General features: G+C 48.9%; 2 protein-coding genes across 4 annotated transcripts; one reads left to right on the top strand and one right to left on the bottom strand.

Moving 5' to 3' along the window:
- Nucleotides 1-956: 956 nt before the first annotated feature.
- On the top strand, nucleotides 957-14,630 carry LOC120942711 (fibrinogen-like protein 1-like protein). Of its 2 annotated transcripts, none has more exons than XM_040355638.1 (3): nucleotides 957-1,056; nucleotides 5,241-5,417; nucleotides 13,677-14,630. In XM_040355638.1, exons 2-3 carry the CDS (start codon nucleotides 5,249-5,251, stop codon nucleotides 14,321-14,323), a joined length of 816 nt encoding a protein of 271 aa, XP_040211572.1. In that variant the 5' UTR covers nucleotides 957-1,056; nucleotides 5,241-5,248; the 3' UTR covers nucleotides 14,324-14,630. The 2 variants fall into 2 exon arrangements, with proteins under 2 accessions (XP_040211572.1, XP_040211573.1); XM_040355639.1 differs by having other exon boundaries at nucleotides 1,005-1,056; nucleotides 5,244-5,417.
- Nucleotides 14,631-18,474: 3,844 nt separating this feature from the next.
- Nucleotides 18,475-23,615, bottom strand: TMEM177 (transmembrane protein 177). 2 transcript variants are annotated; one of them, XM_040355636.1, is made up of 2 exons: nucleotides 23,531-23,615; nucleotides 18,475-19,648 (listed from the first exon to the last, which is right to left on the bottom strand). In XM_040355636.1, exon 2 carries the CDS (start codon nucleotides 19,637-19,639, stop codon nucleotides 18,704-18,706), a length of 936 nt encoding a protein of 311 aa, XP_040211570.1. In that variant the 5' UTR covers nucleotides 19,640-19,648; nucleotides 23,531-23,615; the 3' UTR covers nucleotides 18,475-18,703. The 2 variants fall into 2 exon arrangements, with proteins under 2 accessions (XP_040211570.1, XP_040211571.1); XM_040355637.1 differs by having other exon boundaries at nucleotides 23,475-23,531.
- Between the last annotated feature and the right edge of the window lie 1,339 nt (nucleotides 23,616-24,954).

Raw genomic sequence — 24,954 nt, 5'->3', positions numbered from 1 at the left:
CCCCGACAGCAGGTGTCCCCATCAGAACCCCCCACAGCAGGTGTCCCCATCAGAACCCCCCACAGCAGGTGTCCCCATAGATCAGTACCTGTCCAATAGATCCCTGTACCTCGGGCGCGCTGGGAGCAGAAGCACATTACAGGGGGTGGGGCATATGTGGCATCTTTGGTTACTAGGAGGATGGCACTCGGAGAGCATTTCTGGGAGTGCACAGGATGATTGGCAGCAGCTCTGGCCAACCCAGAAGCCTCTCATCACACTGCCTATGGGAGAAGAGCCGACACACGCAGAGGGGGCGGGGCAGACAGGAGACTGCTCCATGCGCACTGGACAGAATTAATTAGTGGAGCCTGGTACCGAAACGTGTTCCAGTACTAGGCTCCGCTGTGGTACCCAGCCCGGATTCCGGGGACAGCGGGAGGTATGCGCTCTTGTCAGTTGCCAGCGGAGAGAGCAAGTAGGATGGGGAACCACAGCACCCGCTACATGCGCTCCGCCTCTGGACACAGACAAGGAGGAGGGAGCACTTTGGAGCTTCGGCGCCCCCACTCCTGAGGCGCCTGGGTGCACCCTGCCTAGGATCGGCCCTGCATCTGGCAATATTGAACCCTTACCTTTTCTACCCAACATGAAAACTTTTGACTTCAGAAGCACTTTCACTTCTAAAAAATCCAAACATCATTAAAACTTTACATGCCGGATTTGCGCCGTCGCCCCGATTTCGTCTTTGCACGTCAGCTTCCAATGGTGACGACATCCAGCAGCTGCCACTCGAGGTGTGAAGAAAGTAATAAGCTTTTGATATAAAGAATTAATTAGAAACACAAATTTTACCAACCTCATTAAAAGATTTATTTGGGTTTTATATAAATTGATATTGGTTGGGTACTTCAGGTGGTGTAAATAAAAAATAATCTACGGCCAGCAGCTGCCGCTGAATCAGTTTCCTTGTCAGATGCTTTCAGTTAATAAATGACTCTGAGCCAACAGGAGACGGGGTATAAAAGAGAAATGAATGAAGAATTTGAGACTTTCCCGGGCCGGGTGTCTGATGAGGTGGGTGAAACATAATGATATTAATTTGATAAAGTGCCACATATTGAAAAAAAAGTCAACACATGTGTGCCCATTCTGAAACGCATAGATTTATGCAGAGAGCAGTAGTGGATGAGGTGGGGGGATAGGGATGCTGTGTGGGGTGAGGTGGGGGGATAGGGGGGCTGTGATGGAGTGAGGTGGGGGGGAGTTAGGGGTGCTGTGTGGGATGAGGTGGGTAGGGGTGCTGTGATGGAGTGAGGTTGGCGGAGGGATAGAAGTGCTGTGTAGGGTGAGGTGGGTGGGGATGTAGAGGCGCTGTGTGGGGTGAAGTGGTTGGGGGGTAGAGGTGCTTTGTGGGGTGATGTGGGTAGGGGGGTTAGAGCTGCTGTGCAGGGTGAGGTGGGTAGGGGTTCTGTGATGGAGTGAGGTGGGCGGAAGGATAGAGGTGCTGTGTAGGGTGAGGTGGGTGGGGATGTAGAGGCGCTGTGTGGGGAGAGGTGGGTAAGAGGGGATAGAGGTGCTGTAATGGAGTCAGGTGGGTGGGGGGGGTATGGGTGCTGCGTGGGGTCCGGTGGGTCAGGGGAGATAGGGGTTTGGGGTGGGGTGGTTGAGGGGGGTAGAGGTGCTGTGATGGAGTGCGGTGGGTAGGGGGGGTTAGAGGTGCTGTGTGGGGTGAGGTGGGTCAGAGGGAATAGAGGTGCTGTGATGGAGTCAGGTGGGTGGGGGGGGGGTATGGGTGCTGTGTGGGGTGAGGTGGGTCAGAGGGATAGGGGTGCTGTGTGGGGTGAGGTGGGTAGAGGTGGGTAGAGGTGCTGTGATGGAGTGAGGTGGGTTGGAGGGATAGGGGTGCTTTGGTGGGTTTATGTCGGTAAGGGGGGTAGAGGTACTGTGATGGAGCGAGGTGGTATGTAGGGTGAGGTGGGTGGGGGGTAGAGGTGCTGTGCAGGGTGAGGTGGGTAAGGGGGGGGGGTAGAGGTGCTGTGTGTGGTGAGGTGGGTGGGGGGATAGGAGTGCTGTGTGGGATGAGGTGGGTAGGGGTGCTGTGATGGAGTGAGGTGAGCGGAGGGATAGAGGTGCTGTGTAGGGTGAGGTGGGTGGGGATGTAGAGGTGCTGTGTGGGGTGAGGTGGGTAGGGGGGGGGGTTAGAGGTGCTGTGTAGGGTGCTGTGTGGGGTGAGGTGGGTAGAGGTGCTGTGTGGGGTGAGGTGGGTAAGAGGGAATAGAGGTGCTGTGATGGAGTCAGGTGGGTGGGGGGGGTATGGGTGCTGTGTGGGGTGAGGTGGGTCAGAGGGATAGGGGTGCTGTGTGGGGTGAGGTGGGTAGAGGTGCTGTGATGGAGTGAGGTGGGTTGGAGGGATAGGGGTGCTTTGGTGGGTTTATGTCGGTAAGTGGGGTAGAGGTACTGTGATGGAGTGAGGTGGTATGTAGGGTGAGGTGGGTGGGGAGTAGAGGTGCTGTGTGGGGTCAGAGGGATAGGGGTGCGGGGTGGGGTGGGTAAGGGGGGTAGAGGTGCTGTGATGGAGTGAGGTGGGTAAGGGGGTGGGGTTAGAGGTGCTGTGTGGGGTGAGGTGGGTAAGAGGGAATAGAGGTGCTGTGATGGAGTCAGGTGGGTGGGGGGGGGTAGAGGTGCTGTGTGTGGTGAGGTGGGTGGGGGGATAGGAGTGCTGTGTGGGATGAGGTGGGTAGGGGTGCTGTGATGGAGTGAGGTGAGCGGAGGGATAGAGGTGCTGTGTAGGGTGAGGTGGGTGGGGATGTAGAGGTGCTGTGTGGGGTGAGGTGGGTAGGGGGGGGGTTAGAGGTGCTGTGTAGGGTGCTGTGTGGGGTGAGGTGGGTAGAGGTGCTGTGTGGGGTGAGGTGGGTAAGAGGGAATAGAGGTGCTGTGATGGAGTCAGGTGGGTGGGGGGGGTAGGGGTGCTGTGTGGGGTGAGGTGGGTCAGAGGGATAGGGGTGCTGTGTGGGGTGAGGTGGGTAGAGGTGCTGTGATGGAGTGAGGTGGGTTGGAGGGATAGGGGTGCTTTGGTGGGTTTATGTCGGTAAGTGGGGTAGAGGTACTGTGATGGAGTGAGGTGGTATGTAGGGTGAGGTGGGTGGGGAGTAGAGGTGCTGTGTGGGGTCAGAGGGATAGGGGTGCGGGGTGGGGTGGGTAAGGGGGGTAGAGGTGCTGTGATGGAGTGAGGTGGGTAAGGGGGTGGGGTTAGAGGTGCTGTGTGGGGTGAGGTGGGTAAGAGGGAATAGAGGTGCTGTGATGGAGTCAGGTGGGTGGGGGGGGTAGAGGTGCTGTGTGTGGTGAGGTGGGTGGGGGGATAGGAGTGCTGTGTGGGATGAGGTGGGTAGGGGTGCTGTGATGGAGTGAGGTGAGCGGAGGGATAGAGGTGCTGTGTAGGGTGAGGTGGGTGGGGATGTAGAGGTGCTGTGTGGGGTGAGGTGGGTAGGGGGGGGGTTAGAGGTGCTGTGTAGGGTGCTGTGTGGGGTGAGGTGGGTAGAGGTGCTGTGTGGGGTGAGGTGGGTAAGAGGGAATAGAGGTGCTGTGATGGAGTCAGGTGGGTGGGGGGGGTATGGGTGCTGTGTGGGGTGAGGTGGGTCAGAGGGATAGGGGTGCTGTGTGGGGTGAGGTGGGTAGAGGTGCTGTGATGGAGTGAGGTGGGTTGGAGGGATAGGGGTGCTTTGGTGGGTTTATGTCGGTAAGGGGGGTAGAGGTACTGTGATGGAGTGAGGTGGTATGTAGGGTGAGGTGGGTGGGGGGTAGAGGTGCTGTGCAGGGTGAGGTGGGTAAGGGGAGGGTAGAGGTGCTGTGTGTGGTGAGGTGGGTGGGGGGATAGGAGTGCTGTGTGGGATGAGGTGGGTAGGGGTGCTGTGATGGAGTGAGGTGGGCGGAGGGATAGAGGTGCTGTGTAGGGTGAGGTGGGTGGGGATGTAGAGGCGCTGTGTGGGGGGTAGAGGTGCTGTGTAGGGTGCTGTGTGGGGTGAGGTGGGTAGAGGTGCTGTGATGGAGTGAGATGGGTTGAAGGGATAGGGGTGCTTTGGTGGGTTTATGTCAGTAAGGGGGGTAGAGGTACTGTGATGGAGTGAGGTGGTATGTAGGGTGAGGTGGGTGGGGGGTAGAGGTGCTGTGTGGGGTCAGAGGGATAGGGGTGCAGGGTGGCGTGGGTAAGGGGGGTAGAGGTGCTGTGATGGAATGAGGTGGTTAGGGGGGTGGGGTTAGAGGTGCTGTGTGGGGTGAGGTGGGTAAGAGGGAATAGAGGTGCTGTGATGGAGTCAGGTGGGTGGGGGGGGGGGGGATGGGTGCTGTGTGGGGTGAGGTGGGTCAAGAGGGATAGGGGTGCTGTGTGGGGTGAGGTGGGTAGAGGTGCTGTGATGGAGTGAGGTGGGTTGGAGGGATAGGGGTGCTTTGGTGGCTTTATGTGGGTAAGGGGGGGTAGAGGTGCTGTGTGGGGTGAGGTGGGTAAGAGGTGCTGTGTGGGGTGAGGTGGGTAAGAGGTGCTGTGTGGGGTGAGGTGGGTAAGAGGGAATAGAGGTGCTGTGATGGAGTCAGGTGGGAGGGGGGGGGTATGGGTGCTGTGTGGGGTCAGAGGGATAAGGGTGCTGTGTGGGGTTAGGTGGGTAGAGGTGCTGTGATGGAGTGAGGTGGGTTGGATAGAGAGGGGTGCTTTGGTGGGTTTATGTGGGTAAGGGGGGGTAGAGGTACTGTGATGGAGTGAGGTGAGGGGTAGAGGTGCTATGTAGGGTGAGGTGGTAAGGGGGGGGTAGAGGTGCTGTGTGGAGTGAGGTACGCCCGCTTCTCACCTTTTTGGTGCTCTTATGGACGCACCACCACTGCTAACACCAAAGTATGGGAATCCTCCTCCCACTAATCACCAACACCAGCGTAAGGGGGACCTTTTCATAATGATTAACAATGTAAGGAAGTCCTCCTTCCACTGGCCACCAATATCTGCATCTTGTCTCCACTGACCAAAAATGTATGGGGAATCTTTTTTACAACCAACAAATGTAGGGGGGCCCTTCTCCTCCTCTGGCCACCAATATTAATAGAAGACTTAGGGGGGGACCAGCAATCTAAAGAGACCTTTCTCCACTGACCAGTGTGACCACCAATGTTTGGTGACCAAAAGACCTAAACATATCTTAGACGTTATACTTTAGCAAAAAGACCGAGAGAAGTTGGATTAACAGTTAAACAATGTAACAATGTTTTTTCTTCAGTAGTGAAGATGTCGGGGCCAAATCTTTGGACGGTTGTCTGGTTCTTTCTTTTATGGGCCACATTCACCAATGCAGAGGAGGCACAGCAGGTCACTAAAGGGAAGCTGGTAGACAATATTCACATGGTAAAGGATATCACCGACGCCATCAACTACAATGAGCTACGTCAAAAAAAAGGTGAGAGGTCTTAATTCTTCCTTATCCAATCAGATGTAAGCCAACAAGATCTCAGAGATACTACAGAGATAAGGGGAGTAGCCTGAGGCAGCCAGTCAGATGTCAGCTTTCCCCAGCCTGGTGTGGTGAACATCCAATCAGATGTAAGCTCCTCTACAGATACCGTTCAGTGAGTGAGTGTGGCCCCCTTAGGACAAGAAGAGTGTCACTGGCAGTCACCAGGTGAAAATAAAGGAAAGAGGGAACTAGAGCAGCCACCACATCTAAGGATTTGTAAGCTTTAACCACTTCCAGACCGCCGCACGCCGATATACGTTGGCTGTTTGAAGAGGGATATCTCTGCTAGCTACAATCACCCAGATATCCATCTCTTCAGCCTGGCGGTCTGGTTTCAGATAATGGTGGTCTCAGCGGCGGATTCGCCGCAAGATCACCATTATCGGCGGCGGGAGAGGGGCCGCTCTCCCGTACCCTCTGTCACTTACCAGAGCCGTCAGCAGCGGCGGAGGTGTTTTATTTTTATTGAATTTTAGTCCAAATATGAGATGTGAGGTATTTTTGACCCCAGATCTCATATTAAAGAGGACCTGTCATGCTTTTTTCAATTTCAAGTGATGTTTACATTCCTTGTAATAGGGATAAAAGTGCCACAATTTTTTTTTAAAACAGCGTAAAAAAAAACGAAAAAGGGATTGTCTATCCATTAGAGATACCCGCGAACATACTTACCCAAGCGTCTCTGCTGGATATTCCTTTTTCTAGGAACTTGTTGGTTAAAAGTTGTGCCTGTGTTTCATAATCTTCATTACTAGCACAATTACGTCGCAACTGCATGTATTGTCCTTTGGGGACTGCCCCTATCCATTGGGGATGATGGCAACTATGTGTGGGTACAAACCCATTCCTGTCGGTTGCTTTAAAATACGTAAGTGTCTCAAACTTGTCCGTATTTTTCTTGATGGTGAGATCCAAATAATTAACGGTGTTAGAATTGATTTCGGCCGTAAATTTTAAGCCATATTTATTATTGTTCATTTGCTCTAGATACATAAATAGATTTTCTTCTGTCCCTTCCCAAAAGAGGATCTGTCAGGTCACCTGTGACCAGGTGACAAGTGCACCCCGCTGGGGTCAGGGATGCACCACAGGGTAGTGAACCCTATGGCCGACTGCTGCGATTAGAGAGGAAGCGTGAACCCAAGATCGCCCAGGGCACGGAGTCTAAGACCCAGCTTTGTGTTCACCAGAGCCTCTAGTGGTAAGGACGGCCTTCGCCGCAGCTGGATCTAGGTCACGACTCCTGGGATCCCCTAGGTCACACTCCGCAGGGAGTGAGGGGAAGCAGCAAGCAGGACAAGCAGTAGTGATGGGTAAGCCGAGGTCAGGGCAACAGGCAGACAAGGGTAACCTAAGGACAGGCAAAGGGTCAGGATTACAGGCAAACAGGAGAAGTCAGGGACTAGCCAAAAACGGTACACAGGAAGATAATCGTAGCACACTGCAGACAGGAACTAAAGCTAACAACACTGTTGAACAGCAAAGCAGACTAGCAGTGCAGTGGTTAATATAGGCTTCCTGGGATGGCCTAGGGTGGAGCAATACAGGAAGGAAGGTGATAAAAGACAGCCAGAAGGAGGGTCAGGCCTCTAATGAACACATGGAGATCAGGTAAGCTGCCAGACTTTATTGCATATCCATGACAGGATAACGTCGTCTATATATCGTTTGTAGAACAAGAGTGACACATGCTTGTTGAGAAAGATGATTTCCTGTTCCCATTTATTCAAGACTATATTGGGTACGCTCTGGGCATAGCGTGCCCCCATAGCTACACCCCCTATTTGGTTATAATAATTATTGTTGGCCCAAAAATAATTATTACCCATGGCCATCTGTAGACCCCTAATTATAAAATGTATCTGAATCTTTGGTTAAAGCCCACTTTAGTGCCTCCAAGGCATCTTTGTGGCGTATACTGGTATATAGTGTGTTAAGACCTGCAGTGGTTTTGGTACTGCGGCCTTCTTTCCATCCCTCAATCGCAGAGCATAAGTGATTATCGCTACCATAGGAGGTAGAGGGATAGTGGAGATGAATGCAGTTTCCAGGATGATTCTTCCCAATGGTTAGAATATTCCCCCAAACATGAGCCAAGACTTCATGAAGGGTGTAATAGGCATAGAACATCTTTATTGAGATGGCAGGCTCTTATATACACCAAAAGGAATACTTGCAGTAATCAAATGGACAATGACACACTCCACCCACAACATCATACAATGGTTACTAACGATCCTCCAATACACATCCTTTAGGAGATAGACAATCTGTCTCCGAGATAATCTACATGAGCTAATTACTAATCATTTACCCAGACAAGGTGACTCCGAGATAAGCTCTTCTCACCTGCTATACAATACACATTTATCATCAATAGAAATTCACACAATACAGTGTCAATTAGCATCACACAATGAAAGGTTTTTGAGAGCCAGGCTAAGGTTCATTTACATGACATTAGCAGACGACATTAAACACCTTAACACATTAATTGAATCACTCTTCTATTGACCGGTTGGGTTTAGAATCAACAACCTTTAATATTTCAAGATATCCTGGAATACATTGTGAATAATCATTACTGTCCCATCTCATGTAATCCAAGATATCATTTCTCAGTTATCCTATGCCCCTAGGGGACATAGGATGACTTTAGACACAAGAGTCATCGGTGAAGCTGAAACAGGAGTACCCCACACCCGCCCTCTCTCTGCCTGGGAGATATTGAGATCAGTTAACCACTTAAGGACCGCCTCCTGCACATTTACGTCGGCAGAATGGCACGGCTGGGCACATGCATATACAGGTACGTCCTGTGCTAGTACTCAGCCGTGGGTCGCGGCGTGCGCCCGCGACCCGGTCCAAAGCTCCGGGACCCGATCGCCGCTGGAGTCCCGCGATCGGTCCCCGGAGCTGAAGAACGGCGAGAGCTGTATGTAAACACGGCTTCCCCCGTTCTTCACTGTGGCGGCGTCATCGATCGTGTGATCCCTTTTATAGGGAACCACAATCGATGACGTCACACCTACAGCCACACCCCCTACAGTTAGAAACACAGATGAGGTCACACATAACCCCTTCAGCCCCCCCTGTGGTTAACTCCCAAACTGCAATTGTCATTTTCACAGTAAACAATGCATTTAAATGCATTTTTTGCTGTGAAAATGCCAATGGTCCCAAAAATGTAGTAGTAAAAAAAAAAGGGCATTAAGGTGAAAAAACTTTCAACTTTACAACCCCTTTAATTCCGAAATTTCAAAATTGAAAATTCAAGATTCGAAAATTCCAAATTCTGAAAAATCAAAATTCGAAGTTAAGAAATTCCTAGGGTTAGAGGTTTAGGGTTAGGAGTTAGGGTTAGAGTTGGGGGTTAATGGTTGTAACGGAATGGCCCATGATACCCAGAGACTTTTGAAGGATGCGGGGTACTCCTGTGCCAGCTTCACTAATGACTAGGGTCTAGGGCAGACCTGGGCAAACTACGGCCCGCGGGCCGTATACGGCCCGGCGGACCTTTTAATCCGGCCCACCCCCGCCGCCGCAACCTACTGTTATCACCGCGGCGGGGAACATAACAGACAGCGTTCGTTTGAACAGCTGTTTTCCCCGCCGCGCATAGACACTCCCCCTTGGACGGATCTGTCCAATCGCGAGCAAGGGGGAGTCACATAGACACTCCCCCTTGCTCGCGATTGGACAGATCTGTCCAAGGGGGAGTGTCTATGGCATAGACACTTCCCCTTGGACGGATCTGTCCAATCGCGAGCAAGGGGGAGTCACATAGACACTCCCCCTTGCTCGCGATTGGACAGATCCGTCCAAGGGGGAGTGTCTATGCGCAGCGGGGAAAACAGCTGTTCAAACGAACGCTGTCTGTTATGTTCCCCGCCGATGTGATAACAGTAGGCAGGGCCGGGAGGGGTCACTGTGCCCATCACACGCAGCACATGCAGCCACTTGTGCCAACACACGCAGCCACTTGTGCCAACACACACAGCCACTTCGCCACCACAAATTGTCGCCACTGTGCCAATCACACGCAGCCACTGTGCCAATCACACTCAGCCACTGTGCCCATCACATGCAGCCACTTGTGCCAACACATGCAGCCACTTGTGCCAACACACGCAGCCACTTGTGCCAACACACGCAGCCACTTCGCCACCATAAATTGTCGCCACTGTGCCAATCACACGCAGCCACTGTGCCAATCACACGCAGCCACTGTGCCCATCACACGCAGCCACTGTGCCCATCACACGCAGCCACTGTGCCCATCACACGCAGCCACTGTGCCCATCACACGCAGCCACTGTGCCCATCACACGCAGCCACTGTGCCCATCACACGCAGCCACTGTGCCCATCACACGCAGCCACTTGTGCCAACACACACAGCCACTTGTGCCAACACACAGCCACTTCGCCACCATAAATTGTCACCACTGTGCCAATCACACGCAGCCACTGTGCCAATCACACGCACCCACTGTGCCAATCACACACAGCCACTGTGCCAATCACACGTAGCCACTGTGCCAATCACACGCAGCCACTGTGCCAATCACACGCAGCCACTGTGCCAATCACACGCAGCCACTGTGCAATCAATTGTTGCCACTGTTCCCAAAGACAGCCACTGTGCCAATCACATGCAGCCACTGTGCCAATCACATGCAGCCACTGTGCCAATCACATGCAGCCACTGTGCCAATCACATGCAGCCACTGTGCCAATCACATGCAGCCACTGTGCCAATCACACGCAGCCACTGTGCCAATCACACGCAGCCACTGTGCCAATCACACGCAGCCACTGTGCCAATCACATGCAGCCACTGTGCCCATCAAACGCAGCCACTGTGCCCATCAAACGCAGCCACTGTGCCAATCACACTCAGCCACTGTGCAATCAATTGTTGCCACTGTTCCCAAAGACAGCCACTGTGCCAATCACATGCAGCCACTGTGCCAATCACATGCAGCCACTGTGCCAATCACATGCAGCCACTGTGCCAATCACATGCAGCCACTGTGCCAATCACACGCAGCCACTGTGCCAATCACACGCAGCCACTGTGCCAATCACACGCAGCCACTGTGCCAATCACATGCAGCCACTGTGCCCATCACACGCAGCCACTGTGCCAATCACACGCAGCCACTGTGCCAATAACACGCAGCCACTCTGCCCATCAAACGCAGCCACTCTGCCCATCAAACGCAGCCACTGTGCCATCAATTGTCGCCACTGTGCCCATCAAACGCAACCACTGTGCCATCACACGCAGCCACTGTGCCATCACATGCAGCCACTGTTTAATCAATTGTTATTGATTAAACAGTGGCTGCCTGTCCCCAGCCTCTGTCCCCCTCCTGTGTCATGTCCCCAGCGTCTGTCCCCCTCCTGTGTCATGTCCCCAGCGTCTGTCCCCCTCCTGTGTCATGTCCCCAGCATCTGTCCCCCTCCTGTCATGTCCCCAGCCTCTGTCCCCCTCCTGTGTCATGTCCCCAGCGTCTGTCCCCCTCCTGTGTCATGTCCCCAGCGTCTGTCCCCCTCCTGTGTCATGTCCCCAGCGTCTGTCCCCCTCCTGTGTCATGTCCCCAGCGTCTGTCCCCCTCCTGTGTCATGTGCCCAGCGTCTGTCCCCCTCCTGTGTCATGTCCCCAGCGTCTGTCCCCCTCCTGTGTCATGTCCCCAGCGTCTGTCCCCCTCCTGTGTCATGTCCCCAGCGTCTGTCCCCCTCCTGTGTCATGTCCCCAGCCTCTGTCCCCCTCCTGTGTCATGTCCCCAGCCTCTGTCCCCCTCCTGTGTCATGTCCCCAGCCTCTGTCCCCCTCTTGTGTCATGTCCCCAGCCTCTGTCCCCCTCATGTGTCATATCCCCAGCCTCTGTCCCCCTCCTGTGCCATGTCCCCAGCCTCTGTCCCCCTCCTGTGCCATGTCCCCAGCCTCTGTCCCCCTCCTGTGCCATGTCCCCAGCCTCTGTCCCCCTCCTGTGCCATGTCCCCAGCCTCTGTCCCCCTCCTGTGCCATGTCCCCAGCCTCTGTCCCCCTCCTGTGCCATGTCCCCAGCCTCTGTCCCCCTCCTGTGCCATGTCCCCAGCCTCTGTCCCCCTCCTGTGTCATGTCCCCAGCCTCTGTCCCCCTCCTGTGCCATGTCCCCAGCCTCTGTCCCCCTCCTGTGTCATGTCCCCAGCCTCTGTCCCCCTCCTGTGTCATGTCCCCAGCCTCTGTCCCCCTCCTGTGTCATGTCCCCAGCCTCTGTCCCCCTCCTGTGTCATGTCCCCAGCCTCTGTCCCCCTCCTGTGTCATGTCCCCAGCCTCTGTCCCCCAGTTTTCCAACAATGATATTTACTGCTTTTTATAAAGAAATACAATTGATTTTATGCAGTATTGAGTTTAGCCTTTTGGCCCGGCCCTCCAAAATATTTTTAGTTTCTCATGTGGCCCCATCGAAAAAATAATTGCCCACCCCTGGTCTAGGGTCATCCTATGTTCTTTAGGGGCATAGGATGACTGAGAACTGATATCTCGGATTACATGAGATGGGACATTAAATGATAATTCATGTATTGCAGGATATCTTGGAATATTACAGGTTGTTTATTCTGACCCCAACAGGTCACTAGGACAGTGATTCATTCAATGTGTAACATAGACTGTTGAGATGCTAATTAAGTCCACCTGGCTGTAGTGGTGGGGCTTGCTGTGATTGCATTCTGTTGTCCATTGTGCTAATTACGTCTGCTCCTAAGATCTTTCATTGTGTATGCTAATGACACTGTTTTGTGTGAAAATACTATTGATAATAGATGTGGAATGTGACTTGTCAGCTGTAGTAATTAACTCCTGTCGATTCGGTGCCAGAATGTCTAAGATGCGGATTGAGGGGGACTCGTTAAGCACCCATTGTGTGATGTTGTGGGTGGAGTGTTTCATTGTCCCTGTGAGTACTGCAGCATGCTTTCTAACTGTATAAAAATCTGAGTTTACCATTAAAGCATTCATTCGTTTTTGAACCAGAGACAGAGCTGTGTGTGTGTCTCGTCCTTCTGGGGAATTCTAATGGATCGTGTCTGTTGGATTGTTGGAGTGTCGGATAAGCTGTCTTGGGTTGGTGGAATGGAATATCGTAAACGGTGTTAACCCCTGACCGTTACAATGGTTAGGGTTAAGGTTTAGGGCTTTGGGTTAGCAGTTAGGGTTAGAGGGTTATGGTTTAGGGCTTCGGGTTAGCAGTTAGGGTTAGAGGGTTATGGTTTAGGGCTTTGGGTTAGCAGTTAGGGTTAGGGGGTTGGGGGGTTAGCAGTTAGGGTTAGAGGGTTATGGTTTAGGGGTTAGGGCTTCGGGTTAGCAGTTAGGGTTAGAGGGTTATGGTTTAGGGCAGGGATCCTCAAACTACGGCCCTCCAGCTGTTGCGGAACTACAGATCCCATGAGGCATTGTAAAACTCTGACATTCACAGACATGTTTAGGCATGATGGGAATTGTAGTTCCTGAACAACTGGAGGGCCATAGTTTGAAGACCCATGGTTTAGGGGTTAGGGCTTCGGGTTAGCAGTTAGGGTTAGAGGGTTATGGTTTAGGGGTTAGGGCTTCAGGTTAGCAGTTAGGCTAAGGGTTAGGAGTTAGGGCTAGCAGTTAGGGTTAGAGTTGGGGGTTAATGGTTAGGGCTTTGGGTTAGCAATTAGGGGTTAGGAGTTAGAGGGTTATGGTTTAGGGCTTCAGGTTAGCAGTTAGGGTAAGGGTTAGGAGTTAGGGCTTAGGGTTAGGAGTTAGGGTTATGGTTTAGGGGTTAGGGCTTCGGGTTAGCAGTTAGGGGGTTAGCAGTTAGGGTTAGAGGGTTATGGTTTAGGGGTTAGGGCTTCAGGTTAGCAGTTAGGCTAAGGGTTAGGGCTAGCAGTTAGGGTTATGGTTTAGGGCTTCGGGTTAGCAATTAGGGGTTAGGAGTTAGAGGGTTATGGTTTAGGGCTTCGGGTTAGCAGTTAGGGTAAGGGTTAGGAGTTAGGGCTTAGGGTTAGGAGTTAGGGTTAGGAGTTTAGGGTTAGGGCTAGCAGTTAGGGTTAGGTTTAAACAATTGGCTACACACATACATGACATGACTTTAAAATATCCCATTGTACATGGAGGAGATGTGAACATTTTTTCCCACTGAACATTTTTTTGGTACATTAATTCCTTACATTGGCTTTTTTCTCAGTCTTTTTCACCAGGGACTGCGAAGAACTTTATCAGCTGGGTCACAAAAAAAGCGGCGTCTACGTGATCCGCCCCGAAGGCTCCCCCTACCTGGTGGTCCAATGCTTGATGTATGACTGCGGCGGGTGGACCGTCATCCAGAGGAACGCCTTCGACACGACCATCTCTTGGCACGAGACTTGGTCGGCCTACGAATTCGGCTTCGGGGACATCGAGCTGAACCACTACCTCGGCAATAAGTACATCCACCTCCTGACCACCCAGAAGTGGAACAAAGTCCGCTTCCTCCTCGTGGACGCCGAAAACAACACCAAACACGCCGACTACGACAGCTTCTACTTGACCGACGCCGGGGACAAGTACCGCCTGAGGCTGGGGACCTACGAAGGAGACGCCGGGGACTCCATGACCTCCATCGAAAAAAACCTGCATGACAACATGAGGTTCTCCACGTACGACGACGACAACGATCGGCGGCACAATAACAACTGCGCCAACGAACACGGGGGAGGGTGGTGGTACGACTCCTGCTACGACGCTCAACTCAACGTCAAGAACGGGCTTCACTGGAAGACGCTGTGCCAACACAACTGTAGGCACTCCCTTATCCTCATCAGACCCGTCCATATGTACTGCAACCGGGTGTAGACCGCCGGCTGGGGCCCCTCTACGGAGATCGATCGCTGAGGGGCTAATTAAAATTAGATCCAATCACCTCTAATATCAATGTTTCTCAACTCCAGTCCTCAAGGAGCCCCAACAGGTCATGTTTTCAGGATTTCCATTATTTTGCGGTGTCTTTTACATCTGCCCAGAGTTTAGTAAATTCATAAATGAGAATTGACACCCAATACAAATAAATTCATATTTTCTATTAAACAAATGCAATTGAATTCCAGAAGCTGATCGATCGTTGTTATAATTATAAAGTCTATTATAAATACCTACAGCATTGCTTTGTATTCCATCCCTTATTTATTTATTTTATTTCCTGATTTTATTTTATTTTTACTCATGCCAAGAGTACAAACCTGGAATCTTACTTTTGTGAGATACTGTGTATGTATATATATATATATATATATATATATATATATATATATATTGGACAGTGTCCTGAAGTAAGTACACCCCTCAGTCACATTTGTGTAAATCTTTTCTTGTATCTTTTCAGGTGACAACACTGAAGAAATGACACTATGGGGCAGATCCACAAAAGAATTACGCCGGCGTATCTCTTGATACGCCGCGTAATTTCAAATTTTGCGCATCGTATCTTTGTTTTGTATCTACAAAACAAGATACGACTGCATCTCGGATCGATCCGACAGGCGTACGTCTTAGTACGCCGTCTGATCTTAGGTGCATTTTTTCGGCGGCCGCTTGGTGGCGTTTCCGTCGAATTCCGCGTCGAGTATGCAAATTAGCTTGTTACGGCGAACCACGAACGTACGTCCAGCCGGCGCATTTTTTTACGTCGTTTGCGTTCGGCTTTTTCCGGCGTATAGTTACCCCTGCTATATGAGGCGTACTCAATGTTAAGTATGGCCGTCGTTCCCGCCTCGCATTTTGAATTTTTTACGTCGTTTGCGTAAGTCGTTCGCGAATAGGGATTTGCGTAGAATGACGTCACCGTCGAAAGCATTGGCTTGTTCCGGTTTCATTTCGAGCATGCGTACTGGGATACCCCCACGGATGGCGCATGCGCCGTTAAAAAAAAACGTCGTTTACGACGGGTCACGATGTATTTACATAAAACACACCCCCATCACATCGATTTGAACTGTGCGCCCTTACGCCGCCAAAGATACACTACGCCGCCGTAACTTACGGCGCGCATTCTTTGAGGATTAAAAAAAAAGTAACTTACGGCGGCGTAGTGTATCTTAGATACGCTACGCCCAATGGGAATATGCGCCGATGTACGTGGATCTGGCCCATAGTATCTACAATGTTGTGTAGTGAGTGTACAGCTTGTATAACGGTGTACATTTTCCGTCCCCTCAAAATAACTCAACACACAGCCAATAATGTCTGAACCTCTGGCAACAAAAGTGAGTACGCCCCTAAGTGAAAATGTCCAAATTGGGCCCAATTAGCCATTTTCCCTCCCCGGTGTCATGTGACTCGTTAGTGTTACAAGGTCTCAGGTGTGAATGGGGAGCAGGTGTGTTAAATTTGGAGTTATCGCTCTCACTCTCTCATACTGGTCACTGGAAGGACAACATGGCGTCTCATGGCAAAGAACTCTCTGAGGATCTGATATAAAGAATTGTGTCTCTACATAAAGATGGCCGAGGATATAAGAAGATTGCCAAGACCCTGAAACTGATCTGCAGCACGGGGGCCGAGACCATCCAGCGGTATAACAGGACGGGTTCCCATCCCCCGCCTCGCCATGGTCCACCAGAGAAGTTGAGGTCACGTGATCAGCGTCATATCCAGCGGTTGTCTTTGGGAAATAGATGTATGAGTGCTGCCAGCATTGCTGCAGAGGTTGAGGGGGTGGGGGAGGGGTCAGCCTGTCAGTGCTCAGACCATACGCCGCACACTGCATCAAATTGGTCTGCATGGCTGTCGTCCCAGAAGGAAGCCTCTTCTAAAGATGATCCACAAGAAAGAGCCGCAAACAGTTTGCTGAAGACAAGCAGACTAAGGACATGGATTACTGGAACCATGTCCTGTGGTCTGATGAGACAAGATAAAGGTATTTGGTGTCAGATGGTGTCAGGCGTGTGTGGGGGGGGGGGGCCAGGTGAGGAGGACAAAGACAAGTGTGTCTTGTCTACAGTCAGGCATGGTGGGGTTCCAACATGACCAGTGCACAAAGCAAGGTCCATAAAGACATGGAAAAGCGAGTTTGGGGGTGGAGGAATTTGACGGGCCTGCACAGAGTCCTGACCTCTACCCATCAGAAGACTTTAGGGATGAATTAGAGCATTGGAGAATACTTTTTCAAGGCACTGCACAGGTATGGCAAGCAGCAATTTATAACTATAGGGGACACACACAGAGTATCAAATGCAAACCCTTACAAGCTGCTGTCCTTCCAGCCCGTTCCGATGAAAATTGAGGTTCTTTTCTCTGTTTTTTTCTAAACATGTGACATCACAGGACAGCAAAGTGAAAAATTTAAAATAAAATAAAAGGAAAAAGTCAAGTTTATTGAAATAAAACTTTAGAATCATACATGGATTACAGGGAACCATCGCCACCTAGAGGACAGAAACCGCGAAGACATGCAGAGCAGCGACTTCTCACCGAGATATTTGTCCCATCGGAAGAAGATTTATAAATGTTTTTAGTGCCAAAGTGTCAGAAAGGATCCCAGCGAAGGATTACTGCTTCCTGGGTCCCCCACTTCCTGTCCAAGTGACCCCCACAGCGTTGCTGTAAACTGAACGTCCCGATTCTACAATCTGGAGTGTATTTTCTACATATTAGATCATTCTTCCCACTGACACCAATGATGGGGACACTATTCCCCCCCACTGACACCAATGATGGGACACTATTCCTCCCACTGACACCAATGATGGGACACTATTCCTCCCACTGACACCAATGATGGGACACTATTCCTCCCACTGACACCAGTGATGGGACACTATTCCTCCCACTGACACCAATGATGGGACACTATTCCTCCCACTGACACCAATGATGGGACACTATTCCTCCCACTGACACCAATGATGGGACACTATTCCTCTCACTGACACCAATGATGGGACACAATTCCTCCCACTGACACCAATGATGGGTCACTATTCCTCCCACTGACACCAATGAAGGGACACTATCCCTCCCACTGACACCAATGAAGGGACACTATTCCTCCCACTGACACCAATGAAGGGACACTATTCCTCCCACTGACACCAATGATGGGACACTATCCCTCCCACTGACACCAATGATGGGACACTATCCCTCCCACTGACACCAATGATGGGACACTATTCCTCCCACTGACACCAATGATGGGACACTATTCCTCCCACTGACACCAATGATGGGACACTATTCCTCCCACTGATACCAATGAAGGGACACTATTCCTCCCACTGACACCAATGAAGGGACACTATTCCTCCCACTGACACCAATGATGGGGCACTATTCCTCCCACTGATACCAATGATGGGACACTATTCCTCCCACTGACACCAATGATGGGACACTATTACTCCCACTGACACCAATGATGGGACACTATTCCTCCCCCTGACACCAATGATGGGACACTATTCCTCCCACTGACACCAATGATGGGGCACTATTCCTCCCACTGATACCAATGATGGGACACTATTCCTCCCACTGACACCAATGATGGGACACTATTCCTTCCACTGACACCAATGATGGGACACTATTCCTCCCACTGATACCAATGATGGGACACTATTCCTCCCACTGACACCAATGATGGGACACTATTCCTCCCACTGACACCAATGATGGGACACTATTCCTCCCACTGACACCGATGGGACACTATTCCTCCCACTGACACCAATGATGGGACACTATTCCTCCCACTGGTACCAATAGAAGTCAATGGAAACGCAAATAATTCGTTCCGCATCGACTTCAATGGCATGCAATACCTCATGTGGCCAGAGGTGGAGGGGTTGCCGGAGAGACTCGGAAAGACCCGTGGACAGCTCGGCTGACCTCGGGAAACCTTGGAAACACCCGGGAACGGAGTATTTCCGAATGGCTCCGGCGCCCTCGCTGGCCAAATGCGGTACTGCACACCCAATTAGCTTGAATTCTACTTGTGTTGCAAACCGAAAGTTGCTCGTTATTCAAAATGCTCGTTAACCGCGTTACTCGTAAACTGAGGTTCCACTGTATATGGAGAATGCAATTTTTAGAATAGAAAGCGAGAGGAAATCTCCCCAGACAACCATCATAACCCTACAGAGGATCCAACTCTCCTCATTCTGTCCCAAACAAAACAAAAAAAAGAAAATTTTGCATATATTTGCTTGCTCCCCCCCTAAAATGTTTCGTCCTCGATCACGACTGCATGGTCTTCAGTGTATGTTGTATCCGGTCTCTCCGGGATGTGTAAGACGCATGCTTCAGTCGCAGTTTCTGTCTGGGGAACAAATTCCCGCTCGGCGCGTACATCGCCTCCCCTTTTTTACCCAGAATTCCTCGCAGGATCCGGTTGCGGGCCAATATTTTTTCGTAGAACTCCAGCCCCCCCTGGGCGTAGGATCTGGATACGGCGGCTACTTTGCGATCGGCCCTGTAATCCAACCACTGACTGATCGAGTCGTAGCATAGGCAGTATCCGGTGAAGCCGAGCGTGGCGGCCAGCAAATTGAAGACCCCCCTGAATAACATGGGGCCGGAATACAAACCTAGGAGCTGCTTGAGCCCCACGCTAGAAAAGCAGACGGCGGCAAAGCAGGCGGGGGCCACAGACGCCTGGATCACGGGGCCGCTACTCTGTGCGTGGATGGCCTCACGGGCCAAAGAGAATTTCTGAGCGTCTGATGAGAACGTCAAAGTGTCCCTCAACCTTTTCCCGACGTCGCTGTTCCAGTCCACCTCCTCGCCACCGACCACCAACAACCGGTCCACAATTCCTGACCCGTCCTCCGCCGTGTTTTTATAGTTGGCGGGAATGCCGATTAAGCATCCGGCCGGGAGCCAGGGAACGCCGGCGCTGACCGGGTGGAAGCCGTAGGCCGCAAAGGGGGTGTATCCGGTGGGGGAGCCGCAGTTTGCTTCCTCTAGGACATCCCGGAAGAGCGAGTGAAGTCTGTCGGACAGCTGGGCGGGTTCCCCCTTGGACCACGACTGGTAGAGCTTCCGGAACGTCAACTCTGGGAAGACGTGATAGGAAATATTGGCGGCAAACAGGCCAAAGGAAGAGGCGCCAAGGAGCTTACCCCGGTGATTCCGGGTGAAGGTGCAGACCCTCAGGAGGAGCTGGAGAGCCATGGTCCAAACCTGGAAACAAGAGAAACGGGTAAGTAATAGTCAACGGTCATGTCCACCCAATGGCCACCTCAACCGGGGAAGGGACAGCAGGGTCCCATTTATTATTATTGAGACATTATAACCATACAGGTCATGGTGAGAGGGGTCCAAAAGTCCTCCAATTGGAGCAGTAGGATTCAATTAACAATTCGTTACCCAAATTATAATATATTCATAAAATAACAAAATAATATTATAATATAATTTTTATACAAATTATTATGGATATATTATTAAGAATGAATTATAAATATAATAAATTATATAATTTATATTATATAAAAATTATATATTTTTTATTATATTTATAACTAATATATCCATAATAATTTGTATAAAAAATTATATATTTTATACAAATTATTGATATATTAAGGATAAATTATAAATATAATAAAAAAAATATATAAAATTATATAATTTATTATATTTATAATTTATTCTTAACCACTTCCCTACCGGCCCATAGTAAAATGACGTCCACAAAGAACCTCTGCCGTTCAGAGTGGACGTCATATGACGTCCTGGGCTTTCCGGGTGGATATCTGAATGATGCCTGCAGCTAGAGGCATCATTCAGATATCCTTCTCTTGTGCCGGCGATTCTGCACAACGTAAGAACGATCATAGCGGCGGTTCCGCCGCTAGATCGTTCTTACAGGCGGCGGGAGGGGACATCCCCCCCCTCCCGCCGCCATCCGGTGCTTCTCCAGGCTCTCCTGTGCCATCGGGGGCCCGGAGAACGAATCGTCCGGCGCTCGCAGGAAGCATAGAGATGACTGGTGACCAGATGGTCACCAGTCATCTCTATGACCGTCGGAGGACCCGGGCGCGATGTGATGACGTCACGCCCGGGTCCCCGTAAGTAAACAAAGCCGCAATTGCGGCTGCTAAGCAACGGTAAACATGAGATCGGTGAATTTTTTTTCACCGATTTCATGCTTTCAGGCCTGGAGGAGAGATGTGAGGTCCATAAAGAGGACCTGTCACACACATTCCTATTACAAGGGATGTTTACATTCCTTGTAATAGGAATAAAAGTGATAATAAAAAAAATTAAATAAAATAAAAAAGTGTAAAAAAAGAAATAAATATGTAAAAAAAAAAAAAAGAAATAAAACATTTTTTTTAACGCCCCTGTCCCCAGTAGCTTGCGCGCAGAAGCGAACGCACACGCAAGTCCCGCCGACATATGTAAACGCCGTTTAAAACCACATATGTGAGGTATCGCCGCGTGCGCTAGAGTGCCAGCAACAATTCTAGCACTAGATCTCCTCTGTAAATCTAAACTGGTAACCTGTAAAAATTTTCAAAGCGTTGCCTATGGAGATTTTTAAGTACCGAAGTTTGGCGCCATTCCATGAGTGTGCGCAATTTTAAAGCGTGACATGTTAGGTATCTATTTACTCGGTGTAACATAATCTTTCATATTTTACAAAAAAATTGGGCTAACTTTACTGTTTTGTTATTTTTTTAATTCATGAAACAATTTTTTTTTCCAAAAAAAAGGCGTTTGAAAAATTATTGCGCAAATACCGTGCAGAATAAAAGGTTTCAATGACCGTCTTTTTATTCCCTAGGGTGTCTGCTAAAAAAAACATATATAATGTTTGGGGGTTCTGCGTAATTTTCTAGCAAAAAAATGATGATTTGTACATGTAGGAGAGAAGTACCAGTATAGACCCGGTATGGAGGTGGGTATAAAAGCCCGGTATGGAAGAGGTTAATAATATATCCATAATAATTTGTGTGTAATATATATATATTTTTTATATTATGAGATTTTGGATTTAATAATAAATATTATGAGATTTTGGATTTAATATAAAATATGAGATTTTGAATTTAATAAATATTATAAGAGATTTCAGATTTAATAACAAATATTATAAGAGATTTTGGATTTATTTTTAAATATTATGAGATTTGAAATGTAATAAATATTATAAGAGATTTCAGATTTAATAATGAATATTATATGAGATTTCGGAATAAATATTATAAGAGATTTTGGATTTAATAAATAAATATTATCACAACTGGGAGACGTTGTCACCCTATGTCAGGAAGTTACTGAATGAGGACTTTCATGGCGGGATCTCCAGAGATTATATTTAAAAAAAAAAATCGGATTAATTAATAAAAAAATAAAGGGAAAGAAGATTGAAATGGAATTTGGAAATGACTTTTAGAATAAATATTATAGGAGATTTCAGATTTAATAATAAATATTATGAGATTTTGGATTTAACAATAAATATTATGATATTTTGGATTTAATATTAAATAATATGAGATTTCGAATTTAATAAACATTATAAGAGATTTCAGATTTAATAACAAATATTATAGGAGATTTTGGATTTAATATTATGAGATTTCGGATTTAATAAATATTATGAGATTTTGGATTTATTTTTAAATATTATGAGATTTGAAATTTAATAAATATTATAAGAGATTTCAGATTTAATATTGAATATTATATGAGATTTCGGAATAAATATTATAAGAGATTTTGGATTTAATAAATAAATATTATCACAACTAGGAGACGTTGTCAGGCGCTGTCACCCTATGTCAGGAAGTTACTGAATGAGGACTTTCATGGCGGGATCTCCAGAGATTATATTTAAAAAAAAATCTGCAGACTAATTAATAAAAAATAAAGGGAAAGAAGATTGAAATGGATTTTGGAAATGACTTATAGAATAAATATTATAGGAGATTTCAGATTTAATAATAAATATGATGAGATTTTGGATTTAATAATAAATATGATGAGATTTTGGATTTAATAATAAATATGGTGAGATTTTGGGATTTAATAAATATTATGAGATTTCAAATGTAATAAATATTATAAGAGATTTCAGATTTAATAATGAATATTATATGAGATTTCGGGAATAAATATTATAAGAGATTTTGGGGCAGATCCACATACATCGGCGCAGGGCACAGCGTATGCAAGATACGCTACGCCGCTGTAACTTACTTTGCATTTGTTTGAATCCTCAACGAATTTGCGCCGTAATTTACGGCGGCGTAGCGTATCTATCGCGGCGTAAGGGCGCGGAATTCAAATCCGGCGGGTAGGGGGTGTGTTTCATTGAAATGAAGCGCGTCCCCCCGCCGAACGAACTGCGCGTCCGTAAAAACTCCCAGGGTGCATTGCTCCAAATGACGTCGCAAGGACGTCATTGGTTTTGACGTGAACGTAAATGGCGTCCAGCCCCATTCACGGACGACTTACGCAAATATTTTCAAAATTATACGCGGGAACGACGGCCATACTTAACATTGAGTACGCCACCAGATAGCAGCTTTAACTATACGCCGGAAAAAGCCGAACGGAAAAAAAATGCAACGGCCGGTCGTACGCTCGTGGATCGTCGGAAATAGCCAATTTGCATACTCAACGCGGATTACAACGGGAACGCCACCCAGCGGCCGCCGGAAAATTGCATCTTAGATCCGACGGCGTACGAAGCCGTACGCCTGTCGGATCAAACCCAGATGCCGTCGTATCTTGTTTTGAGGATTCAAACGAAAGATACGACGCGGGAAATTTGAAATTACGCCGGCGTATCAGTAGATACGCCGGCGTAATTTCTTTGTGGATCTGGCCCTTTGGATTTAAAGCTATAAAATAAACAGAATAATATAAAATCCCCCCTCCCCCATGTCATATTATAATCAGATGACATCACAACATTTAGCAGAACAGCTATGACGTAAGAAGGCCGCTTCCATCACAGAGATCGGTGACGTCATTATAAATCCCCCCCCTGTACCCGGTATTGCAAGCTCCGAGCACCCCTCCCCCTCCTCCGGTTCCCGGTGTACTGACCTCCAACACACGTGCAGCACACAGGACGCTGCGCTCCAGTGACGTCACACGCAGGAAACATTTGTTACGATGTATCCAGGGCGGATCTTCGGAGTGTCATGGGCCGGGTGGGGGCGGAGCCACGAGTGAAGCTGTGAAGCAAAAGCGCGAAATAAACTGAAAGCGGAAGAGGAGGGGGGCGGAGCTTCGATTAGATTCGGCCAATGAGGCACAAGGTAGAGGGGGAGTCTATGTAACACAATTATTTTCAGTAATAATAATGAATATAAATGAGCGGAATAGACGGGGAGAGCTGTGCTGTCCGCTGATTGGTGGGCAGTGTAGAGCCCCGCCCCCTGTATTGGTGATCAGTGGGAGGAGCCCCCTGACTGATAGAAGATGATTGGTGATTACTAGAGATTAAGGAGGAGCCCCAATGGGCCGTGCTGTGTATATATAGAGTTACATGGGAGGTGAGGTTGAAATAAAAGACATAAAGTCCCCCCTATGTGTGTGATGACAGGCAGGGCCGCCATCAGGGGTGTAGTACAGGCAGTACACCTGTAAGGGGCCCGGAGGTCCCCAGGGGCCCGGATGGTAACTCCCTTTTAAAAAAAAAGGTCTGGAGGCCCAAAGGGCCCCAGATGGCAACTCCCCCCCCTTTTAAAAAAATAAATATATATTTTTTATATATATTCTCTATTTCTTTTTATTAAAGGGCCCAGAGGTCCACAGATGGCTACCCCCCTTTTTATATATATTTTTCTTTATTTCTTATTTTTTTTTGTAAAACGGGCCCCTCCCACTTCTCAATTTGCACCGCTGTGTAAGGGGCCCCATAATTCCCGGCCCTGATGATAGGTCAGTGTTACCTTGTATATCCCTGTATGTTGTGATCCTTCAGGTGCTTATCTAATAGTTTCTTGAAACCATCGATGTTCCTCGCTGAGACCACCACCTGTGGAAGGGAATTCCACATCCTTGCCACTCTTACAGTAAAGAACCCTCTACGTAGTTTAAGGTTAAACCTCTTTTCTTCTAATTTTAATGAGTGGCCACGTGTCTTGTTAAACTCCCTTCCGCAAAAAAAAGTTTTCTCCCTATTGTGGGGTCACCAGTACGGTATTTGTAAATTGAAATCCTATTCCCTCTCATCGTCTCTTCTCCAGAGAGAATAAGTTCAGCGCTCACAACCTTTCCTCATAACTAATATCCTCCAGACCCTTTATTAGCTTTGCTGCCCTTCTTTGTACTCTCTCCATTTCCAGTACATCCTTCCTGAGGACTGGTGCCCAGAACTGGACGGCATACTCCAGGTACGGCCGGACCAGAGTCTTGTAGAGCGGGAGAATTATTGTTTTATCTCTGGAGTTGATCCCCTTTTTTTATTGCCAATATTCTCTTTGCTTTGTTAGCAGCAGCTTGGCATTTCTGAGCCCATTATC

Source organism: Rana temporaria, chromosome 6, assembly GCF_905171775.1.
Source record: "Rana temporaria chromosome 6, aRanTem1.1, whole genome shotgun sequence".
NCBI lineage: Eukaryota > Metazoa > Chordata > Amphibia > Anura > Ranidae > Rana > Rana temporaria.
This window is presented reverse-complemented; position numbering and strand designations above follow the sequence as displayed.

What these genes read in the sequence shown, in the direction of transcription:
- LOC120942711 (XM_040355638.1), top strand. Translation starts at nt 5,249, where the DNA reads ATGTCGGGGCCAAATCTTTGGACGGTTGTCTGGTTCTTTCTTTTATGG. An exon ending in TGAGCTACGTCAAAAAAAAG is followed by an intron (nt 5,418 to 13,676) that starts GTGAGAGGTCTT and finishes CTTTTTTCTCAG; the next exon opens with TCTTTTTCACCAGGGACTGC.
- TMEM177 (XM_040355636.1), bottom strand. Translation starts at nt 19,639, where the DNA reads ATGGCTCTCCAGCTCCTCCTGAGGGTCTGCACCTTCACCCGGAATCAC.